Source organism: Neoarius graeffei, chromosome 23 (assembly GCF_027579695.1).
Source record: "Neoarius graeffei isolate fNeoGra1 chromosome 23, fNeoGra1.pri, whole genome shotgun sequence".
In the NCBI taxonomy this organism is placed as follows: Eukaryota; Metazoa; Chordata; class Actinopteri; order Siluriformes; family Ariidae; genus Neoarius; species Neoarius graeffei.
Genome location: NC_083591.1, coordinates 37,338,340 through 37,364,711, shown reverse-complemented (window position 1 = coordinate 37,364,711; position 26,372 = coordinate 37,338,340). Strand labels below are relative to the sequence as shown.

Below are 26,372 nucleotides of genomic sequence, written 5' to 3'. Positions count from 1 at the left end.
TAAATGTACCTGGTTTAATGACTCTTAGAACAGCCCTGATGACCTCGGATTCAGTAAACTTTTGTGCAATACCTTCATCGATCTGTCTACAGATGTTGTGGAAGCTAAGCTCAGAATCTGAGTCAGATATCTGACCACCTTGGATTTTAAACTCTCAGCGTGGCAGGAATGTAGCAACCTCAGGTAACCTTACATAACCACCTGGTACCTGCTCTGCTGTAGGGGCAGTTGAGACTGAGGAGAGAGTCTTTACCAGTGTCACTGGTGGTGTGGCAGGAACAACAATGTCCAAGTTCTCTTTCATCGCTGGCATGATTGCTGTATTGTCTTTTCCACTAGGGACCTGATCTGGGGTAGGACGTTGCAGTTCATCGATGAGGTCACGTAGTGATAGGAGGTGAGACAGTCCCTGGTCCTCCATCTTCAATGCATCACTTCCGATGAAGTCGATCACAAAGTCGAGGAGTTCCCCTTCTGTCGCATCCACACCTGGAAAATCACCGGTCGCTGGCCCCTGGCATGCCTTTGCTAACTCGGAGAGCACCTTGATGTTTGCAGCTCCAGCCAGTCGGTACAACTGTCTTCTAAGGTCACGGTGTAGTGTCTGCAGCTCTGCCATCTTCAAGATGTGAAGAGTGAAGAATCCTGAAGTTGCACGTCTGTAGTTCTCTGTAGATCAGCATCGACCAGTGGGTGGCGCCGATCCCGGACGAGCCCCCAAATTGTTACCACCATGCCCAGGTATGGCGTGGGACTATTGCGTTTACCCCTGTGATGGGATTAAAGACAGGAGAAAGTCAGAATAGTGTTGTAATAGCGTTTCTGCATTATTTATTCTGCAGATCAGCTCACGTTCAGTTCCCATCACAGCACAGCACCCTCTCCTGGCATGGATATGCACCGTTTTTTTTAAATCCAATAAAGGCATGTAAATACAGAAATATAGAAGATGTCTACTGTCCTATTTTTACCTTTGTGAAACACATAAATCTTTTTTAAAGTTTAAATAGATATATAAATGAGCTCAATGGATGACTGGTCATCATGAAATGTTTCTCAATATGTATTTGTGTGTTGTGTGTGTGTTATGTATATGTAAATTAACTGTTCCAAACCAACCTGCTACAAAAACATAATGCCTCCTGCACCTTATGGTGGTGGAGGCATAAACATTTCTGTTTAATAAACAATGCAAAACTATGTGCATTTTTGTTTGTATGAAACTAAAGATTTTCAAATTTGCTACAAAGAGGTTTAATATTGTACACAAAATATCCAACAGGTTAACCATATCTTAAAAATAAATAAATACATTCATAATTTCTCCCTAAATTTTTGACTGAATAAAGAAAGTATCTGACCTGGGGGCTTTAAAAATAATCACCTGAAACATAACAAGCTTGGGAGCAGAAACAGAGCTCAAAAGGCAGCTAAAATGCGTCTTTCTGAGGAACTGTAGCTCACAGATATGGATGGTGGTGTTTGAAAGCTACTGAAGTCCTCTTTTTAACTACTTTAATGGGGTTGTGTAACTGTGTAACATATAATGTGTGTTAGTCATTGCAAACCAGAGCTTTTAAGTTATGGGTCAATTCTCAGGTGCAGAAACTGCAAGCTCTTTGGCCCCTTGGTGTTCAAACTGTGCTCTCTGGTGTTCTCTTCATGATGCATGAAATGCATCATGAAGAGAATGCTTATGTCACACATTCCCATGATGCATGTTGTCACATTTTTGCATCTCAATGAATTGTGTCACATGATCCATAAACACCCCACAACAATAGTCACATGGTACATTTTTGGATTTTATGTGATTTATATTGTGTTTTCATGAAACATTTGAAGGAGTAATGTAACTTAGGCTGACTCCTGAGTATGCAGAGATTTTTTTTTTACTTGCTGTATTGTAATTTTACAGATTGAGTCTGTTTATTTGGTTATTATTTTAAAATCATGTCATATCCTACTGTTGCCATAAATAAATGACCATTTAGTGGTGGTTTTCTGTTGTGATTTTTGCTTAATCTGTTCATTCTGAATTTTTACAGTTTTAAACTGTCAAGATTAGAAAGCACTACTTTTGTACTTATTGCTTATTTTTTGTACTTATTACTTTTGTACTCATTCATAAAAAAACACAGTTTCATTTCTTTTGCCTTTCATATCTGAAAGTATGTAGTACATACATTACTGTATGTCTATTTAACCATTTCCTTTGTTTGAAGTTGTCAGGTATTCAGGCGAGGGACAGAAGTAAAAGCGTAAAGAAGTTCAATAAGACAAACTGGCAGACAAATCCAAATAATTCGGCAAAATGTAGAGTCAAAAACAGGCAATGGTCAGGCGAGGAGCTAACAGGAAATCAAAGGCAAAGGCAAAAGAGCAAAATCCAACAATACAAACAAAGTCAAAACCAGAAGAACAGTGCTGGAGCTCAAAGGGTTGATAAAGTCAGACCAACCATAACCTGTCATGGGCGCACCCATCCAGAAAAAAATAAAAAGTTTTCATACATGGCTACTTGGAATTGTGACTTGAATGTATTTGTGGCACCCTGGACATTTTAGGGGCTAAGATTATATACAGAACTCATATTGTATTAATTTGTGTCATCACCTTGGTCCCCCAAACATTATTTTTCTCGTGATTATTATTGAAAATGCTTGTGTTACTTTTAAGCAGAAGAAAACTCACCTGATTTCTCTATTAGCATTTGTTGAGTGATATTCCCCTTCGGCAGAAGAAGGTGGTAGTGGCTGTGTTGTGTTAGTGACTGGTGCTGTAATCCTATTGTTGAGGGAAGTCAGCCCAGTCGGAGTGAAGACAGTCAGAGCAGCACCAACGGGAGATAATACTAATGCTAGACTGTCTTTTTGCTGTGTGTTTCAGGTGAGATAAGTGCAAAAGCGCCACATATATCTTCAGGCTAAGTTTACTCACAGTTGTGTCGTTACATTTTATGTTCGAGGGAAGTGACGAAAGGTTTAAGGAAAAGGCAGCTAACTAAAATTTGCTTTAGCCATTCATGTTCGCATGTTGAGGCCGCTAGTTGTATGTTCTCATGGTAATGTTTCTGACTTGACCTTATAATGGTATTGTTCTTATGTAAGCTGATGTATAAAACAAAATGCCGGTTTCAGTCCGGCATAATGTATTGACATTGACATTAGCATCCATCCATTATCTGTAGCCGCTTTATCATGTTCTACAGGGTCGCAGGCAAGCTGGAGCCTATCCCAGCTTAGCAGCAAGCAGTGTTTAAGTTAGTGAACTGGCTGCACACTGAATTCTGTCTGATGATTCATTCATTTAATTTGTATTCACATGGACAGGTGTATTGACATTGTTATCTTTGTTTATTGTTGAGCGAAGTCAGCCCAGTCGTCGTGAAGACAGTCAGAGTAGCAGCAACGGGAAATAATACTAATGCTATACCAGGGCTCGACATTAACTTTTACCCCCACTTGCCCCCCAGTATTATCACTTGCCCACTATTTTGCGAGTATTACTTTTTTTTTTAGGAAAACCATAGAATAGTTGTGAATTGCAATATAAAATGAAGCTCACACATTGAGTTGACGTTTGGTTATTGATTAAGTTTATTATTAAGTTTGGTTATTGGTTACTTTTTACTTGCAATGGACAATAACAATTTTATCCAAAATAGTTTTTCCTGCCTTCGTCGATTTATTTCCATTTCACATGCATGCAGCTGTTGTAAAGTTCAGTGCGTTTGTGTCAAACTCTCTCAGACTGTTGGTTCTTTACTCGATAATGTATAAATCATAAAGTAGAACTCTATAACAACGTTTGTATGAAGAAAACAATAGGGTGCCAAGACTTTTGAACAGTACTGTGTTTGAGAATATTTATATATTGTAGTTTTTTTTTATTATATTATCCATCTCTAGGTTTAAAAAAAACAACAACAACAAAAAACAAACCCGCACCACGTCATGACAGACAGGATAATGTTTGAGTTTAAAGTTGTTTAGTGTGTAAGTTGTGGGTGTTTTATACAGACCTGGCAACCTGTAACTGAATCAGTGCAGCCGGCCTGTCATGACGCAGCAGGATTTTCTTTTTTAATAAACCTAGAGGTGGATGATTAAAAAAAGAATGATGGATATATATTTTGCACAGGACTGTGTTCCTCTGATAAGAGAAACAAAGCTCCAGCTCTCTCTGCTCTTAATCTGTTCTGTTCTTTCAGGATTTATCGCGCATGTCGCTCCTTGTTGAGTGTTTTATGCCCGAGTTGTCTGAAACCAATCTGGGTTTTCTGTGTCGAATAAGGACGCGGCTTCACCTGTAAGAAAATCCAACGTTTACATGAAGGAGCTAACTCGAATGCAAGCAGAAAAAATTAAAATGAGATTCTTAAGCAAACTCTTCCAGACTCACTTCCGACTTTCTGTTTTTGTAAAATACATTTTAAATACAATCGTGAATTTCTCTGGAGTTTTCAGGCTGAGCTCCTCTCCTCGTATTCTTTAACCACTCATTTCCCTGTTGTTCTTGAAGCATTTGCTTTTATTTATTAACATTTTTCTTGATAGCGGGGAGACGGTAATGCATTTTATCTATTTCTCTGTTTGAACAAGCAAAAACAGTGCACAAATGAACCATATTGAAGACGGATTAAGCCTTGCTTGCATGAAAGACGGTGTCTGTCTGACCGCAGCTGTAATTATCACGTGATGCATGACGTCATGCACAAGGGGTCTATAAACAGTATACGTACAGTGGGGGAATATAAAATAACTTGCAAAGCAGTACATGAAACCTAGACTAAGAAAACAGCCAAGGCATAATGGTGGATACGTAGTGAGGGCCGCTTTTAGGAACTGAAATAAAAGATCAAAAAGCATAATTTTTGTGGTGCTAGTTCGTAATATATGCTCATTCCAACTTGCTCAGTCGGGCATGTTGGGTACATATCCCACTTGTCCGAATGCATGTTTCACTTGCCCAGGGCAATCGGGCAATCCTTAATGTCGAGCCCTGTAGACTGTCTTTTTGCTGTATGTTTCAGTACAATAAAATCATCTGACACCTGGATGAAAATTTTCTACATTCAGTGTGTAACATATTGCAGAATTCGATATATGCCCACCATTTTTAATTAATAAGTTAAAAAAAACACAAAATAAATTATGTGGGATTGAGCTGAAGAGTTTATGGTACGGTAATATAAAATTAGGTCCTACCTAATAGCGGAGCTTCCATTCAAATGAAAACAAACATGCAACAGATGATGTACTTTGATGTGTTTCTATTTCAATTTTATCATGAGAAGATAAATTTCTCCAAACTCACATGTATATTATTATTTTTATTACTATAAACTACAGTGTGCGTTAGGGATTTATAGCAAAATGTTTTGAAAACAAAAGATACACGATTCATGAAAACACTGAGTGGATTCAGGTCAACTTGTCAGATCCCGAAGGATTTCGCAGTGATTTCAAAATCAACATCACTATTTAGAATTAAATTCCTACAACTCATCATTTCTATTAATTCATTTTTACATGTTTTCTTTCGGGCGGCACGGTGGTGTAGTGGTTAGCGCTGTCGCCTCACAGCAAGAAGGTCCTGGGTTCGAGCCCCGGGGCCGGCGAGGGCCTTTCTGTGTGGAGTTTGCATGTTCTCCCCGTGTCCGCGTGGGTTTCCTCCGGGTGCTCCGGTTTCCCCCACAGTCCAAAGACATGCAGGTTAGGTTAACTGGTGACTCTAAATTGACCGTAGGTGTGAATGTGAGTGTGAATGGTTGTCTGTGTCTATGTGTCAGCCCTGTGATGACCTGGCGACTTGTCCAGGGTGTACCCCGCCTTTCGCCCATAGTCAGCTGGGATAGGCTCCAGCTTGCCTGCGACCCTGTAGAAGGATAAAGCGGCTAGAGATAATGAGATGAGATGAATGAGATGAGATGTTTTCTTTCTCTTTCAGCTTGTTGCTTTTCTTGTGAAAGATTTCTTCGCCTTTCTCTCACTCTTTCACTTCTTTCCTTTTCTTCCTCTGTCAAAACTCTCTCTTCCTGGTTTTGACTTCATCTTTCTCTCCTTGGTTAACTTGTTCTGACATGTTTTTAAAGTTTGTATTAAAGTTTGTAAAAATGATTATTATTTTGTTGCGCTGTTTGAGTTGTTCTCAGTGGAAAACCCCGATAAATATGAAAATATCTGTAGACAAAAATAAGTTATGTAGGCGTGCTCACTCTTCTAGTTCTGGCCAAAATCAAACAGCCAATCAGGATCGCGAGGGGCACGGACGGACAGACGGACATGGCTGGGATCCCTGTGTGTCCATGAAAAATCAACTCGATGGGTTTCCATATTTTCTTAAGTATGGAGCTCCGCTCGCATGGGCCGAAGCTCCGCTATAAATTTATATTTAATAGTCGGTCCTAGCTTAGTTTTTTTTTTTTCACTTGTGACATGAATGCAGTGAAAAGCAATCTGGGCGAGTCCTGTTGGATTTTAACAAGGTGCCAGAACTTTATGCATCTACATAATAACATACTGTATTCCCGGACTGCACTATAGACTACATGTACAGGGTGTGTGCCATCCTTTTATGTTTATGGTATTGTTAACACACATGTTCACAAGCCAAAATGATAAGATTCTGCAGTAGGCTGTCCGGCTACTGCTCGTATTCATTAGTAGGGTATCCCTGTACTCACTATACCCTGTGTGTGTACATGGTACACGTACCGTTTCGGGTGAGCCTCACTTTGATTTTTACGACAGCGGCTGGATTGGTCTGTGAGAGTTGTTTTCGTTGATTTTTGCAATGGCTCTAAAGAAAATCTGTTTGAAATCCTGAGTCTTGGGAACTAAGACTTCTTATCGGACTTGCAGTTACTGACTTTATATTATAGACATGCAACTCTTGCAGTCTTTGTTTATAGTTATCTCGGTATTAAGCTCTGTTTTAAGTGGCCACTGACATTCCCTCAGTTTACCTGGGTATATTCACTGTCTTATATGTTCATTGAATGTCCTGAACAGGAGCTCAGATTGCAGTTGCTAAAATAGTAATAATTTATTGATATACAGTGGTGCTTGAAAGTTTGTGAACCCTGTGAACCTTGTGAACCTTGCTTCTGAAGCTTTGGTAGCACTTTGTTATAGGGTCCACAAGTTAGCATATATTAATACATAAGTAATGCTTTCATACTGTTTCTAATCTTTAGCACATCAGGACATCATGAAGCATACAGTGGTGCTTGAAAGTTTGTGAACCATTTAGAATTTTCCATATTTCTGCATAGCTATGACCAAAAACAACATCAGATTTTCACACAAGTCCTAAAAGTAGATAAAGAGAACCCAGTTAAACAAATGAGACAAAAATATTATACTTGGTCATTTATTTATTGAGGAAAATGAGCCAATATTACATATCTGTGAGTGGCAAAAGTATGTGACCCTCTAGGATTAGCCGTTAATTTGAAGGTGAAATTAGAGTCAGGTGTTTTCAATCAATGGGCTGACAATCAGGTGTGAGTGGGCACCCTGTTTTATTTAAAGGACAGGGATCTATCAAAGTCTGATCTTCACAACACATGTTTGTGGAAGTGTATCATGGCACGAACAAAGGAGATTTCTGAGGACCTCAGAAAAAGCGTTGTTGATGCTCATCAGGCTGGAAAAGGTTACAAAACCATCTCTAAAGAGTTTGGACTCCACCAAGCCACAGTCAGACAGATTGTGTACAAATGGAGGAAATTCAAGACCATTGTTACCCTCCCCAGGAGTGGTCAACCAACAAAGATCACTCCAAGAGCAAGGCGTGTAATAGTCTGCGAAGTCACAAAGGACCCCAGGGTAACTTCTAAGCAACTGAAGTCCTCTCTCATATTGGCTAATGTTAATGTTCATGAGTCCACCATCAGGAGAACACTGAACAACAATGGTGTGCATGGCAGGGTTGCAAGGAGAAAGCCACTGCTCTCCAAAAAGAACATTGCTGCTCATCTGCAGTTTGCTAAAGATCACGTGGACAAGCCAGAAGGCTACTGGAAAAATGTTTTGTGGATGGATGAGATCAGAATAGAACTTTTTGGTTTAAATGAGAAGCGTTATGTTTGGAGAAAGCAAAACACTGCATTCTAGCATAAGAACCTTATTCCATCTGTGAAACATGGTGGTGGTACTATCATGGTTTGGACCTGTTTTGCTGCATCTGGGAGAGGACGGCTTGCCATAAATGATGGAACAATGAATTCTGAATTATACCAGCGAATTCTAAAGGAAAATGTCAGGACATCTGTCCATGAACTGAATCTCAAGAGAAGGTGGGTCATGCAGCAAGACAACAACCCTAAGCACACAAGTCGTTCTACCAAAGAATGGTTAAAGAAGAATAAAGTTAATGTTTTGGAATGGCCAAGTCAAAGTCCTGACCTTAATCCAATCAAAATATTGTGGAAGGACCTGAAGCGAGCAGTTCATTTGAGGAAACCCACCAACATCCCAGAGTTGAAGCTGTTCTGTACAGAGGAATGGGCTAAAATTCCTCCAAGCCAGTGTACAGGACTGATCAACAGTTACCGGAAATGTTTAGTTGCAGTTATTACTGCACAAGGGGGTCACACCAGATATTGAAAGTAAAGGTTCACATACTTTTGCTACTCACAGATATGTAATATTGGATCATTTTCCTCAATAAATAAATGATCAAGTATAATATTTTTGTCTCATTTGTGTAACTGGGTTCTCTTTATCTACTTTTAGGACTTGTGCGAACATCTGATGATGTTTTAGGTCATATTTATGCAGAAATATAGAAAGTTCTAAAGTTTCACAAACTTTCAAGCACCACTGTATAAGGTGTTTTGTGGTCAGTGTACTACACTGTAGTGTGTCATGTGGTAATGCATTATATGACAATGCAACTTTCATAAATATCACCATATATCAGTTGTAATTATGTTCTACGCATATACCTGCAATTCTGACAATATCATTTTCAGCTATGAATAAAATGGTTTTGAAAGTTCCTACGTACATTTAAAACATTTTTGATATGGTAATTTTATTTAAGAGATTGCATTTACAACATCTCCAGGCATGTAAATACTGCAGAGCTTTCAGGAGCCTCTGGTGGCCCCCAGAACCCCAGTCTTACTGGGTTGATGCCCCCCTTCCCATTTTCCTGGATCTGTCCTTGGTAACTGAACATTTACTTCACAATGAACGTGGGACATGAGAGTCCTTAAATAGTCGAATTGTGATTGTGGCTGTGATCAGGGACAGGTGTGTGTGTGTGTGTGTGTGTGTGTGTGTGATTAGAACTCAGGGAACTGTGAATGGTGTGGTGCATAAGGGGTGTTGGAGTCTGTGGTGGCCATATTTAAAGGCTGCTGTGAATTCTGGGAAGTGGAGTCTTGAGTGTAACCAGACACAGACATGACAGAAGCAGCTGACCATGTCACTGGAAGGATGTGCTGTGAAATAGCTGTTACAAGAAACCTGTATGTTCTGCTTTTTCATGGAAATAAATTGGAGAACTGTATAAATACAAAATGCAGAATGTTTGTTCTTCTTTCTCTTTCTGGTGCCACTTTTTTCAAGATAAAAAATGAGAAAATCATGTTCCACTGTAACAGAGAGAGTAGGGATGTAAAAGTTGAGCAGGTTTGATATTTGGACAGGATTTAGTAATTCACATGAGGTGCCGCTGATGGTCCACAATATTGCACTGGTGCCCCAGACTCTAAGGGGATATTAATCTGTTCCTCTGTATCTGAACTGCAGGTGAACATTAGACTGTGGGCAGCAAATTATAAACATAACTGCTGGAAAAACTCACAGGCAGCACAACACTGACTCTAATTTATTTGTTTATGTGCAGATCACAAAACTACATTTTTTAAAAGAAGAAAATATTATTAAGAAAAACACAAGTTGAAAAATATGTTTAATTCTAATCATTTAGTAAGACCACAAATATTGATTTATTGAAAGCAAATTAATAAAGAATGGACATTTTTCTTACATTTAAATTTACCCCATGCAGTATGTGTGCATGCTTACACCGTTAGGAGGACAGACTTGTTTCACATATTTTGTCTCCATAGTTGTATTTTTCCAGCTGACTGGGTTGCTATGATTACAAATAATGAAGCTGTTACTGACATACAGTGAGAGGGAAAGGAACCCATCTACAGCCGTTTCATTTTCCTTCATATCACAACTGTTGTAGCAGTGAGCGGTGACTGAGAGTTTCTGAGCTTCACAGCTGAGAGTCACATTACAGATGTCATTGCTTTGCTGGGGAGAGACATTCAGGACTGGTTTCTCCACTGGATCTGGAACACACACACACACACACACACACACACACACACACACACACACACACACTACTGTACTGCTTGGCAATGCACACAATTGCTGGTTTCTCCATGCAGCAGTGCATTTATCTTAGTAAAGACAAAATTAACTGACCTCAAACATGACAGCAACAGAGATATTGCTCCATTAAATCATCAAATGTTACAGAACAAAATGTAGAATTGAACAAAAGAAGGGCTTCTTATCTCAGACTGACAAGATTACTGTATCAGTACTGCAATTTTAATAAGACTTACCCAACACAGTTAATTGGTACTCGGCCACAATTTGTTTTTGTTCACCAGATGCCTCTGCTTCATAGAGTCCACTATCAGTCTTCTGCAAGTTCTTCACTGTCAGACTTTGGGTTCCCTCATTCACCTCCACTCTGTTTTTATACTCTTGGTATACTTTACTTGGAGAATTTTTATAGTATTTCACAACGTATTTACTTTTGTTAAATGACCATGTGAAGTCGTCAAACTCATAATCTTTTGTCTGTACATCCAGTTGAACAGAACTGTTAACCAGTTTAAAAATCCCATCAGACACTGTAGGGAAAAAGCAAAAATAAACAATTTAGTTATGTTTTAATTACTTGCATTATGTTGTGTATTTTATGTCACAATTTGTTTATAAATAAATAAAACAAATACAAAATCCAAAGCAGAACAAACTGTGCATTGGCAACTCCATTTAGTTGTACATTATTTTAACATGACATGTCTCAGCATTGACAACATAAAGATACTTCTGGTGAAATTATAGACAAACTTAATTTTCTTTGGCTGCATTCAGTAGAACTACAGGGCCGTATCCCTAACTGTATACTTTGACCAAAATGTAAAGACACCAACTCTTTGTAAAAGTGTGTGAAAGCAGGGGTGCAGGAAATGGATTATTTATTTATTTATTTATTTATTTATTTATTGTCCTTTCAATCCAAGATTTAACGTTAAACCTTAATGCTTTAGCAACCATGGTCATCAGTATGATCGGGGAAAAAAAAGGAAAAGATTAAAACAAATAAAATCTATAATGTCTTCACCATTAATCAGGGAGGTTACAGTGCATCTTTAGTACATCTTAAGTGTGGAAATTAATGGCTGCATGTCTTTTCTATCAAAATGCTACCACATTTACAGACTACAGCAGCTGCTATACTCTTGCCTTCCAAATTTTTTATGAAACCAGCCTTTAACCCTTTGATGCAAAACATATGCACACTCCTTCTAATGCACAACATGGGTCAAAAATGACCCGCATTCATTTTCCAGGTTATTTCATGCTGACGGGCGGCACGGTGGTGTAGTGGTTAGCGCTGTCGCCTCACAGCAAGAAGGTCCTGGGTTCGAGCCCCGGGGCTGGCGAGGGCCTTTCTGTGTGGAGTTTGCATGTTCTCCCCGTGTCCGCGTGGGTTTCCTCCGGGTGCTCCGGTTTCCCCCACAGTCCAAAGACATGCAGGTTAGGTTAACTGGTGACTCTAAATTGACCGTAGGTGTGAATGTGAGTGTGAATGGTTGTCTGTGTCTATGTGTCAGCCCTGTGATGACCTGGCGACTTGTCCAGGGTGTACCCCGCCTTTCGCCTGTAGTCAGCTGGGATAGGCTCCAGCTTGCCTGCGACCCTGTAGAAGGATAAAGCGGCTAGAGATAATGAGATGAGATGAGATTTCATGCTGACTGAGTTTTTCTTGGCTCTATCTTTTGAAATCAATTTATTTTATAATTGAATATTCCGGGCGGCACGGTGGTGTAGTGGTTAGCGCTGTCGCCTCACAGCAAGAAGGTCCTGGGTTCGAGCCCCGGGGCTGGCGAGGGCCTTTCTGTGTGGAGTTTGCATGTTCTCCCCGTGTCCGCGTGGGTTTCCTCCGGGTGCTCCGGTTTCCCCCACAGTCCAAAGACATGCAGGTTAGGTTAACTGGTGACTCTAAATTGACCGTAGGTGTGAATGTGAGTGTGAATGGTTGTCTGTGTCTATGTGTCAGCCCTGTGATGACCTGGCGACTTGTCCAGGGTGTACCCCGCCTTTCGCCTGTAGTCAGCTGGGATAGGCTCCAGCTTGCCTGCGACCCTGTAGAAGGATAAAGCGGCTAGAGATAATGAGATGAGATGAGATTTCATGCTGACTGAGTTTTTCTTGGCTCTATCTTTTGAAATCAATTTATTTTATAATTGAATATTCCGGGCGGCACGGTGGTGTAGTGGTTAGCGCTGTCGCCTCACAGCAAGAAGGTCCTGGGTTCGAGCCCCGGGGCCGGCGAGGGCCTTTCTGTGTGGAGTTTGCATGTTCTCCCCGTGTCCGCGTGGGTTTCCTCCGGGTGCTCCGGTTTCCCCCACAGTCCAAAGACATGCAGGTTAGGTTAACTGGTGACTCTAAATTGACCGTAGGTGTGAATGTGAGTGTGAATGGTTGTCTGTGTCTATGTGTCGGCCCTGTGATGACCTGGCGACTTGTCCAGGGTGTACCCCGCCTTTCGCCCATAGTCAGTTGGGATAGGCTCCAGCTTGCCTGCGACCCTGTAGAAGGATAAAGCGGCTAGAGATAATGAGATGAGATGAATTGAATATTCCAAGTATTCTTTAAATATCTTGTTTTTAATTACCACAAATCATTAATTTAATTTTTTCTTTCCTACTTTATGAACAAAAATACTTTTTATATTACTACACATGGGTCATCCAAGTGTGATTTAAAATTAAATGTCTTAATACTATAATAATAATTTGTTTCAAGTAATTACTTTTGCAGTGAATGGGGCCAGTTATTTATTTATTGTAGGTGCAATTGGTAATTGAGTGATCAATCTCATTAAATCTGAAGGTTAATAATTAAATTGAATCATTCTCATTGAATCAGTCTCATTGAATTGTTCTCATTGAATCAGTCTCATTGAATCGTTTTCATTGAATCAGTCTCATTGAATCGTTTTCATTGAATCAGTCTCATTGAATCATACTGTACCATTAATTTTGGTGCTTAATAATAAATTATCAAATAGCTAAATTATGGTATATTCCAAATTATTATGATCACTTACCATATTACATAACTCATATGCACCTTTGAATTCTTTGAGATTGGGTACTTCAAAGATATTGGAACACAAATAAATACACAGTTTCAATAATAAATGAATTTATTATAACAACGATAAAATGAATAATGGCAGTTGAAATATATACAAATATGATATATACTTGATGAGCGTGTGTGTGTGTGTGTGTGTGAGAGGCCTTGTGTGTGTGGCCTACACCAAAGAATTAGCTCTGGTAGCTAACTCCACGTGTGTTTGTAGGGGGAGGATGACAACCTCATGGTCCCTTGAGATAATACAATTAGCCCTGGATGCTAATGAAACAAAAGAATTAGCCGTGTGTTTAGCTAAGGTGTGTTTGTGAGGCCTGTGGCCACGTGTGGAGACACAGATTAGCCTTGTGTCGCTAGCTAAGACAAAGGGATGCTAGCTAAGGTGTGTTTGTGTGTGTGAGGCCTGGTGAGCTAGCTTTGGTTGCTAATTAGACAAAATAATTAGCCGTATGTGTCTAGCTAAGGCCCAAGGATCCTACCTCGTGGAGTTAAGACAAAAGGTGTGTATGTGAGTGTGGAGGAGGGCCGCCACGTGTTCCCTTGAGACAATACACTTAGCTTTGGATGCTAATGGGACAAAAGAATTAGCCATAGGCTAATTTCACTAGCTTATAATAGTACTAAATCCACTGAAATCTTGATGGGGTCAAGATGTGTAATAAGGAAATTGAAGATGTTAGTAAGGAATAAAGAGAAGCATGCACAGCCTATATATTAAACAATTGAGAGATTAAAACAAAATGATACAATCATCAATTCAACATGCTGCGTGTCTACAGTGTAAACAATTAAACCGTTCCTGAGTTTAAATTCACACTACTTCAATAAAAGCTAATTCCTAAGACTAGGTTTTATGCCCAAATGCCAAGTCTTAGTATCTCGCCCTTTTTGTAGAAAGCAGAAAATTCTTGGAGAGGCTGAGACTTTTGGAGTTTCACCGTTGTGGAGGCCTCCGTGAGGCACAGAGAATTTCTTGGTCTGACGCGTGGTCGCTCATGATGAAAAGAAAGTCTCTGATCAGACAATGTGCACAGAGAATTAATTAGAAGGATCCGGTCGCTCCTAATTTTAAATTAAACCTGCTTTGGGCTGCAGTGCGTACGTACGTATAATGAATAAACAAAACCGGCTGTAACTCAAGCTGAGTTTAAAATCACGCGGTTCTAGGATCTGCCATGGTCAAAGGTGAAAGAAAAGCGTGAAACTCTGATTCTTGCAAGAAAGAAAGAAAAAGACATCTTTATCTGAGTTTTCTGGTGGAGCAAATCTCTTTGTGTCTGGATGGCTTGAAATCCGGACGAGAGAGAGGGAAGCGGAAACGTGTTCCGTTACTTATGCCTTCATGGAGGATGTGACATTGGTGATCCCGCCCCCGCGTGACGCAGGTCAACGCGGAAGCTGGTGATGGGAAATGTAGTTTCTTAAAGAGACGGGCTGTTGTAGTTCTTAGACGGACGGTACCTACATTATTAACTACGTAGTTAGCTAAGCCAACTACAATACAATTAGCTAACTAAAGTAGAATATGTCAACAGCTCGGTAGCTAATAGTAATTACTTGTAACTTTCTGACAAGTAATCTACTCACTCTCAAGGTAACCTAAACATAATCCATTTTTTTCTAAGGTAATGTTAGAACAATTGAAAAACATTACTTGCATGTATTAGATGGGCAAAGGGCGCTGTGCTGAGCTGTGAAATGTCTGACACAAGCACAATTCACAGTTCCCACCAAACGCTGTAGTAAATGCATGCGGGTCGTTTCTGACCCATGTGTGTAAACTTGATGTAGAATTACAAAAGCTGTGCTTGTTCATAACTTAAGAAAGGAAAAATAAAAATGATGATTTGTGCTAAACAAAAACAAGATATTTACTGCATATTTGGAAAAGTAAATGACAAAATGAATTTATTTCAAAAGCATATCATAGAAACACTCAGCCATACATGAAATAACCTGGAAAATGAATGCAGGTCGTTTTTGACCCATGTTGTGCATTAGAAGGGTAGTGATACAAAAAGGATTTTTAATCAAAAAGTAAGAAAGGAAAAAATAAAATAAGGCTGTATGATGATCAAAAACAAGTTAATTGAGGAATTCCTTGAATACTGAATGATGGAATTAATTTATTGCAAAGATATAGAAGATAAAAACTCAGCCGGGTCACTTTTGACCCATGTTTTGCATCAAAGGGTCAATTTAGTGATTGTTTTATGTGCACTATCCCACGTGTGTAATAGACATCCAAAGATTTGCCATCACTTCTCATGTCATAATTTATATCACAGACTAATGAATGTGTGACTTTTTTTCCTGGTGTACAAGTTTTTGAGTGGCGCTACAACTGGCACACACAATGTGACAATTCAACCAATTTACTGGTATAGTATAGTAATAACAGGGGTGGCACAGTGGTCCAGTGGTTAGCACTGTCACCTCACAGCAAGAAGGTTCTGGGTTCCAGCCCAGTGACTGACGGGGGCCTTTTTGTGTGGAGTTTGCATGTTCTCCCTGTGCCTGTGTGGGTTTCCTCCGGGTGCTCTGGTTTCCCCTACAGTCCAAAGACATGCAGTTAGGTTAACTGGTTACTCTAAATTATCCATCGATCAAGCTTGGAAAGGGATGGGCTCCGCCAAATATAAATGCCCAAGACACACCATTAATGGACCATTAGAATGTCATCAGTGATGCCCCTTCAGCCCTTACTGGCTATGGGATGAAGAAGAAGATAATAATAACACTAGACTGCTTTGGTTTCAAGGCAAATGGACTATCGTGGTATTTTTCTTGTGTAATTTGCACTTAAATAACATGAATTTCTCAAAAATAAAAAAAAGATCCACAAATATACAAAGTCTCATCTCTCATTATCTCTAGCCGCTTTATCCTTCTACAGGGTCGCAGGCAAGCTGGAGCCTATCCCAGCTGACTACGGGCGAAAGGCGGGGTACACCCTGGACAAGTCGCCAGGTCATCACAGGGCTGACACATAGACACAGACAACCATTCACACTCACACCTACGGTCAATTTAGAGTCACCAGTTAACCTAACCTGCATGTCTTTGGACTGTGGGGGAAACCGGAGCACCCGGAGGAAACCCACGCGGACACAGGGAGAACATGCAAACTCCACACAGAAAGGCCCTCGCCGGCCCCGGGGCTCGAACCCAGGACCTTCTTGCTGTGAGGCGACAGCGCTAACCACTACACCACTGTGCCGCCTATACAAAGTCTGATCCACAAATAAATAAAAGGAGATGCATGGATATTTTTGCAATTAATAAAAAAAATAGCTCAGAAATAACTTGAAATGCACAACCATGCACACATTATCATTTATTTGTGGAATTACCTCCAATCGTGGAATTACCATTCACCTCCACTCTGTTTTTTTAAACAGGGAATGCTATACTTGGAGAATTTTAATATATTTCACAATTTTTTTACTTTTGTTGAATGACCATGTGAAGTCGATGAACTCATAATCTTTTGTCTGTACATCCAGTTGAACAGAACTGTTAACCAGTTTAAATATCTCATCAGATACTGCAGGGAAAGAGCAAAGATCAGCTACTTAGTTATGTTGTGATGACTTGTATTATGATTTTGTTTTATACCACAGGAATTGAAAGTGACCAAAATAAATATCCATCCAACAGGTAGAACGAGTCATGCACTGGCAAGTCAATGTAGCTCTGTGTTATTGTTAACATGGCGTGTCTCAGCATTAACATCAATGACACTGTTGATGAAATTATAGATGAGTGAATATTTCTTTTGCTAAATCCAGGGTTGGACACTAAATTGTATGTCAAAAGAGTAATGACACCAAGAATGTTCGTTCAGTGCATACATTACTGTGAAAAAGCATTGGTGCGGCCTGCAGTGCAAATATAGCATCTGTTATAATGGTGTAACATCCTGCTTCAGAAGTGTATCAGACTATTAAGAGTAATGAAGCTGGTAGCACTGAGACAGAAAGAATGAAAGATTAAATACAATTACTGGAGATATGAAATATATTATGTTTTTTTTTTTTACTACAGTGACCATGGTTATTATGGCTACTATGATTTAATCATAGTTTTACCATGGTTATAAAGTTTCCACTCTGAAATTTTATTAAAAATTTACCAACATTATAGAGCTGGGCGATATGGCCTAAAAAAATCAATTTTTTTCACAAAAAATCTGATTTTTGATTTTAATCGATTTTTCCCCCTACTAAAAATCAAACTACAGATGACAAAGAAATGGTTCAAAACAAGTTTTACCTTTATTTTGTTTTCACTTAAATTTCCCCTTTGGGGTTAAAGTGCAACCAGAAACCAAAAAGAAGCCAAAAAACAAGCTTGTAGATGAGATGGCAGACCATGCTATTGTAAACAGTGAGAACGTACAGTAACTTTTAGAAAGCTTTCTCCAACATACGTAGCTTAGTTTCAAACTGGCACTGACACAATGCACCCTCAAACTTAAAAAAAATGCCCCCTCAAAAAATATATAAATAAATAAATAATAATAATACATAAAATTGTGTCCTTTTTGATAAAACTGACAAAATAGGAAAAAAAAACACACAAGTTTAACATGTCAGCTTGCTATTAAGTAAATACTTTTCCCCATTGGGCTTAACATAGTGCAAAACAAAGCTTTTGAATGAGTGGCAGTGTTATATAAAAATGAGTTGGTCTTCATTTTCCCTGAATATGTAAACAAATAATAAAACTGTAGTGCATACAGAACCTGCTGTTTTTCAATGCTTTTTTAAACATTTTTAGCCAGGAAGATGAGTCTGTCCACCACCTCTGGCTTGAGACTTGCACAGTGGCATGTAACAATGCCACCCCCCACACTGAAAACCCTCTCTGAGGGGGCACTTGTAGCTTGTATCGAGAGGTATTTCTTTGCCAGATTTCCCAGCCTTGGGAAGTTTGGTTCGTGGCGCTTCAACCACTCAAGTGGATCAGTGTCGGGATCTACCTCTGGGATCAAGAGGTAGGTGGCCAGCTCAGTCTCTATTTTCTCTACCTCTGTCTGATGCGGAAAGTCAGCCGGTGCACACTTCTTGAAAAAGGCTCTCATCTCATTTCATTATCTCTAGCCACTTTATCCTGTTCTGCAGGGTCGCAGGCAAGCTGGAGCCTATCCCAGCTGACTATGGGCGAAAGGCGGGGTACACCCTGGACAAGTCGCCAGGTCATCACAGGGCCGACACATAGACACAGACAACCATTCACACTCACATTCACACCTACGGTCAATTTAGAGTCACCAGTTAACCTAACCTGCATGTCTTTGGACTGTGGGGGAAACCGGAGCACCCGGAGGAAACCCACGCGGACACGGGGAGAACATGCAAACTCCACACAGAAAGGCCCTCGCCGGCCACGGGGCTCAAACCCGGACCTTCTTGCTGCGAGGCGACAGCGCTAACCACTAGACCACCATGTCGCCCCTTGAAAAAGGCTGCTAATATAATTTAATTCTTGGGTGGAGGCTGTGGTTCTCCTTGGCCCCCCTGAGCAGATGGACCAGGCTGCTGTGGTGCACTCATGTCAGCAGACATGAGCTCAGTAACAGCTCTTTTTTTGACATGTTCAACCTTGTCTGGGCCAGTGTAGCTTGTGCGGAACTTTGGGTCCATCAGTGAGGACATGTCCAGCAGTTCGTCCTGCAAAAGGTCACTGTATTTGTCAGCAAGATAACCTATTATTTTCCTTTTTATTGTTTTGGTGAGGTCAGTGTCTTCTTCTCCTGCTAGGAGCAAACTGTTTTTTAATAAATGGAGGACTGGTTTAACGTATGAAACGCTGACGTAATCCTCCCCAGAGAGAGCATCGGTAAAATTCTGGAGTGGTCCAACAGCTTTGTTTACGGACTCCAACACGTCAAGATCTTGTCAGGTGGGCACAAGGTGCCAAGTTTTCTTGTCAGAACCCAGGACACGGACTATAGCCTTCTCCTGTTCAAGAAATCCCTCAATCATTTTTTGCCATGAGCCCCATCTGGTTGGGGACTCCGTTATTAGTTGATGAGTGGGAAGACCTAGCTCAGCCTGTACTTCAGTCATCTCTTTTCTTTTTTCCAGCTGTAAGAAAAGGCAGAGACAGCTTTTTTGCAAAGCCCAATGACACGGTCAATTCGTGGGTCCTTCATACCATTCTCTGTAAAATAAAGAATACAAAAACAAAACAGTTTTTAGAGGAATGTCACTTACATTTACAATCATTTTGGTGAGTGTTTACATAGATGAAGACATGCTATTTCAGTATTTTACTAATGCACATACAGGTCTCACACACACACACACACACACACACACACACACACACACAGGGCTAAGATCTCAGGCATGGTGTCTGCAATCAGGCATAGAACAGTATTTAACATTTGATAGTAGATAGCCATAATAACTTTGAAACACTGATAATTTTAGGCATAAAATTATTTCTTGCTTTAAGCCCTACACACACACACACACACACACACACACACGCTATAGCCTACCATTGTGATTAATCACAATTGATATCTTTCTTTGTATTTGTATGCCATGTGTCTGTGTGCCTTTGTGTATGTATGTGTATAAGCTACTGGACACCTTAATTTCCTTCTGGATAAATAAAGTATCTCTATCTATAATCATGCATGTAGCCTACATTTTGTGTATAGTCTATGTTAGTTGATAAAATGAATTAATTATGTCATGCATTAATTGAGTTGTTCATGTCATCACTTAAATAGACATCACTTGAATGCTAGACCCTTACCTATAGCATTGTGCAGTCTGTGTCCAAAGCACTGGAGACTAGGCCGCTCGTTGTCTTTCAGAGCTTTGATCATGTTGGTGCTGCTGTCTGTAGTCATACAGCTGAGTCGGTCTTCGGCTAGGTTCCAAGAGCTCAGAGTATCTTTTAGCCCTTGGCGATTACTTCGCCCTTGTGATCCTCAGGAAAGTACGCCATTTGAAGGTAGACGCTTCGCAGAGCCCAGGTGTCGTTAACGAAATCTACTGTCAAACTCATGTAGGGCTGCATTGTTCAGCTGGACCACAGGTCAGTGGTGGCCAGGGGTGTAGTGGGCGTGGTACGCGGGGGTACGCCGTCCACCCACTTCTCCCGAGGTGAGATTCAAAAAAAAAAAAAAACTGTCATTCAATGGCCTGAGTTTATACGCTCTACAGTAAGTGACACGTGCCTTTGTGCTCATCATCAATGCCCCCCCCCCAATCGAACGTTACGTAAAACGTAGCGGCGCAAAGCTACATGGACCACCGATGACACAGTGGGACCCGACAAGCCACGTGACCACTTGGTTGCGGTGCCATCGCTCTGCCGAAGACAGGAGAACAAGACCAGCAGCCGAAACCCGCAGTGAGCCGCCTGACCCTGTATGGCGATTTCTGTGACAGCCAACATCAAATGTAAGTTATACGGATTTTATTTTTTCACTTTCGAGGCAGCACGATCTGTCGGTTTAATGCTTTATGATCTTTGAAGTTCTAATGCGATTTTTGCTCAGTATAGGCCTATGATTTTGAATAGCCTAATAATAACAGTAGGGTCTCTCTCTCTCTCTCTCTGTGTGTGTGATTTCCGGGCGTTCATGGTAGCAGCACCGAGAGGGCAACAGAACTGATATAATCGCCTGCCTGGTCATCCTTACGTGGATAATTTCACCACATACTGTATTATATATATGATTTGAAATTCATAATCTTTGTGGCCTTCCTGTTTAGTGTTTTGTTGTACATCCAAACATGTGAAATGACAATAAATTTAAAGAAATACTCAAGTCTTTAAGAAGGAGTGCATGGTAGGGCTTAACCCAATGGCTGCATGTCATGTATTTTGTATACGCAGGTGCCTCAATCGCGCCAGACTAAATGCTTGATTTATTCGATTGGTGCCTTTTATAATAAATTTCAGCCCATTGCTGGTTTGTATGCGATGTGAGTGAGTGACGTGACTTTTTTTGAACTTCTGGACACATGCTGTAGCTGTTGCCACGGCAGTAAGTAGGCTAGTAAAAATATCGAATTCCGAATGCAGCTCGGCTCAAATGAACATGAATCGAACATGAACAAAGGTGTTTCTGTATCATAATTTCCAATATTTTGGCTTCACGCCTGATAGTCCATGTTAAACCTATGCAAGGTTTATGTTGAGTTCTAGCAGCAGAGTGGTGCTGTCTACGACGATGCATTCGGAAGGAGAAGGCGAATTTGTTCCTCTTTAGCCATTTCGGCATATTTATCGCCATAAATGTTATGGCGAAAAGCCGCGGTTTATTTTGTCTCCAATAAATTATTGGAGACAAAATAAACCGCGGCTTTTCGCCATAACAGTTGGGCTGTACTGACAAACACGAATGAAAATTGCACACATAAAAATGTCTGAAAAAAAGTGTCTTCTTGTGCCCTCTTGTGTTGTTAAAAGAACGTAACATTTATACAAATCATTCATACCAAACATAGGCGACCAAACAAAGGCTACCGCTTCTGACATGATATCAAATCGATGACGTCATGAATCGCGTACCCCCACTTTAAAAATCTCCACTACACTGGGGGTGTGGTAGCTCAGATGGCTAAGGCACCATACCATAAATCCGGGGACCTGGGTTCGATTCCGACCCGAGGTCGTTTCCCGATCCCTCCCCGTCTCTCTTTCCCGCTCATTTCCTGTCTCTACACTGTCCTATCATAAAGAGAGAAAAAAAAATCTCCACTACACCACTGGTGGTGGTGGCATAATACGACACGTCCTCCTCCAGCTCTCTAGTGATTCTTTGGCGTGTGTTGTTATACAGTTGTGGCAAGGCAACTTCAGAAAAAATATATGCAGCTTGGTTACTTCTGGTCTAAAACTTTCAACATGTTAATGAATCCCAACTTTTCCACTGTATGTATGGCACCATGTCTTTTGCAATAAACCTCGCGATAGCATCTGTGATTGCCTTCCACCGCGCCCCATTCTTATCATAAGGCACACAGTTCGAAAATGTGTCCGAGACGGTTGCTTGCTTTACTTTGGATGGTGTGCTAGTGCTGCGGCTGTGTTCATTCCGCTGGGAGCAGCACTTCTCCCACTCCGCTGCAGACTTCTGTTTAAAGGCCCGGTCCCACTGGCCGATGGACACAAAACGTATGCAAAAAGGACACAGCGGACGAGCAAAATTTCGGGGGTGGCTCTATCCGTTTTCATCCGCTCCAGAAATGGACAAAATTGGCGAAAATTTGCGAAAACAGAACGGAAAAGAATGGACGTGGGTAGTATATAGCGGGGATGTTAAACGCATGTTCATAGGAAGCCTAGCGGATGAAAGCGGATGGAAGTGGATGACAGCTCCGAAGGGGTTACCGGTGATAACTGAGAAGCGGACGCATAGCAGAAAGAGCGGATGCATAGCAGATGAAGGGGATGCATCACGTACGCCTAACGGAAACAAAGGGGATGTTGCGCGGATGTATATCGGATGCAGACCGTTCACTGCGCATGCGGGGGGGTATGAATTGCGTCTGCTCCGCGGAAATTTAGTTTAGTTTAGTTTAGTTTAATTTATTTGTCACATAAAATATGGATTACACATAAAGTATAAATTACAACAAAAAAATAAATATATACATGTGTATAGCAAAAATAGGGAAAAAAAATAGATACAAACGTGACAGGAGAAGAAAACAGGGCGTAAGCCCCAATTGACATTCAACCCCCACAGATTACAAAAATATAAAGACTTATGACGCATTTAAGATAGTAAAAAAAAAAGGGGAGGGGGAAAAAAAAATCATACATTACGGAGGATGGTACAAAGCGAGTTTCTCAAAGAAGTGAACAGATATTTGTCTTTTGAAGGAGATTGGCATGGGGGAGAATTTTATAGCAGATGGAAGGCTGTTCCATAATTTAACAGTTCTTGGAAAGTAAGAGTTCCGATAGTAGTTTTGCTTGTGATTGAAGAAGAAGCGGAGATCAGCTGGATGGAAGTTTCTGGTGCAATATCTAGATGTAGTTGGAACAAGCAAACTAGCTAAACTATCACTAACAGTACCGTTTTTGATTTTGTAAAGCAAGACAGCGTCACTGATTTCTCGGCGATACTCTAAAGGGAGAAGACTGAGCGACTTAAGGCGATCAGTATAGGACACATCAGGGGGGTAGTTCAGGATAAACTTTGTGGCGCGGCGCTGAATGTTCTCTAATGCCGCTTTTCCACTACAAACGCGGCTGAGCCGTGCCGTGCCGAGTCGAGCTGAGTCGAGCTGAGCGGGGCTGTTGGAGTTGCATTTCGACTACAACCGCGCTGAACCGTGCTGGCTGGAAGTGGGTGGACACATTGGGTGGAGTTAGCGAAAGTGGGTGGACGTCATGTGATGTCGTTAAGCAGCGCAAACAGTGACATCAGTGACAGTGGCGGAACAAGTCAGAGCCGGGCCGGGGGCGGGGCAAATGACCGGGCCCTTTATTAAAGCTTATCATAACATCATTTTAGGCTACAAAATGTCCGCAACTGCGGTGTTTACCAATTTCAACACTACCGGGTGCAACTATGTTATTTAGTACATCAAGTCCTTCAAACGAACATGTAACTCAGAAACAAAAAACATTAGGATACTGTACATGGCTCATAATAAAACATCAATAGCCTATACTGCGCACATTATTTGAAGGGCATACGAATGAGCGCTCAGAGGTTGCAACGGTGACAGGAAGAGTCAGAAATAAAAGGAGGGCGGTGCAAACCTCACTGAATGCACTGTGTTTACCAATTTCAACACTCCGGGGTGCAACTATGTTATTTTGTACATTAAGTCCTTCAAACGAACATGTAACTCAGAAACAAAAAAACATTAGGCGACATACTGTACATGGCTCATAATAAAACATCAATAGCCTACTGCGCGCATTATTTGAAGGGCATACGGCGAGCCTTGCGCTTCGCGAACTCGTCCACGATGCTCTGTATGTCACTGATTCAGTGATCTTTTAAGCGGTAGTCTCACAACCCGAATAGTAAACAATAAACATGGAGGACATGGAGTCGTTAGTGTTGCTGGTCTTGGTGCTGTGGCTTGACAACGCCAACAGATACTGGCAAGAGCGTATAGATGAGGCGAGGCGCATAAGGCTTCAGAAATTCTCGTAATTCGTAATTCTTCTTCTTCCGGGTTTGCGGTGTTTACAGATCCCAGCGTGCTCGCGGGGCGTGTGTGGGCATGTGAGGACACGCCTCCTCACCAATCAGTGCACAGGGGAGTGTCTGCTCACGCCCCCAACCTCACTCGGCACGGTTTGGCTCGCTTCAGCCCCACTCCAAAACGGTGCGAGTTTTAGGGGCTAAGCAGGGCTGAAGCGAGCTGAGTCGTGCTGTTTTTTGGTAGTCGAAACGCGAGCCGTGTCGGGCTGAAGTGAGCTGAAGCGAGCTGAAGTGAGCTGAAAAAGGGTAGTGGAAAAGGGCCATAAAAGAGCCTTGTGCTTAGCAGTTGAAGGTGACCATATGCTTGAGGCGTACTCCAGACGAGGCCTAACTAAGGTGCAATAAAGCAATTTCCTTGTACTTTGGTCATAGATGTCGTGACAGACCCGCCTCACCAGCCCAAGCATCCTGTTAGCTTTTGCACACATGAGCTCTATATGTGTATAGATAATAAGGGGATGCAGCACGCACGCCGTCAGCATAAAGCGGAAAGACGTGCTGGCGGCCACATCGATACATCTCTACTACTAGATGATTTTCTCCCCCTTTTTATACAAAATATCGATTGTCCGCTAGGTGTCCTTCTACATACTCTAGACATACTCCAGACATCCTAAATATACGAGATACATCCCAGATATAAACGCTTTGTCTGTTTTGAATACTTTATATACGAGATGCATACGCTTACATCCTTTCTATTTCCGTGCTACTAACGATGACTAGACGTTTCATGTACCTTATCTTTCCTCCCTCTTTCCGTTTTCAGCTGCAGCGGAGTGAGTTGCGAGGATGCCCAGAGGATGCAGAGAGGATACAGCAGACGTTTAACTGATGATGACGGACATAGAACGTTTGTTGCTCGTATATGTCGCGGATTTACATCGTACACGGCGGAAAGTTCATCCGTTCTAAAAGTTTTGTGCAGCTCAAAACTTTTTGCGCGGATGAAATCACAGTGGACGGATGCTCGATGGATAGAGCGTATGAAGCACGTATGCAATGAGTACACAACGGATGCATAGCGTTTTCCAACGGATGGCAAAGATTTTTTTACGTTTTACATCCTCTTTGCATCCGTAAGTGCAGTGGGACCGGGCCTTAAGGGGTTGGAATAAATTCGTCGTGCTGCTTCCTTTGGAAGCAACCGTTTTCAAACACACCTTACAACAAGGACTTGTTTGGTCTGCGTCCGACGCCGCAAAACCGAACCAATTCCAGACCACGGAGGAAGTTACTCCTTCCTTTCTTGGGTACAAGATGCAGCTTTCCCCCAATCGCTGCCATGTTGTTTGTGTGTGTCTATGGCAAGCGCGCGGGAGGAGGGCGATAGTGTCAGTGCCCGATCCGTCCCTGCTGCCCGATCCGTTCTGCATTTGCAGTCGGTGGCGGAAGTTAAAACCAAGAGAAAACCGATTCTCATAAAAACACATTGTCCTTAACTGTAAATTCGAATTAATCGATAAAATCGATTTATCACCCAGCTCTACAACATTACCAGTCTACCTGAAAGAATTTGCTGAGGAATATCAGAACACAGGAATAATTTTTTCCAATAATTATTTAATACTGATTGCATCATCAGTGGACTGAAATAACCTCTAATTCTTCCATAATCAGAAGGACACTGTATAGTATATCACTATAACCTCTTCAGTCAGAATGTTTTAATTGAGAGGATTACTTACCTGTAATGGAGACAAAGAGGGAGAGATAGGAGACGAGCTGCATCA

The 26,372-nt window shown here is 41.2% G+C and overlaps 1 protein-coding gene across 1 annotated transcript; it reads right to left on the bottom strand.

Moving 5' to 3' along the window:
- Positions 1–621: 621 nt before the first annotated feature.
- On the bottom strand, positions 622–26,372 carry LOC132871288 (uncharacterized). The gene is made up of 4 exons (XM_060905405.1): positions 26,328–26,372; positions 10,604–10,897; positions 10,021–10,321; positions 622–769 (listed from the first exon to the last, which is right to left on the bottom strand). Exons 1-4 carry the CDS (start codon positions 26,368–26,370, stop codon positions 622–624), a joined length of 786 nt encoding a protein of 261 aa, XP_060761388.1. The 5' UTR covers positions 26,371–26,372.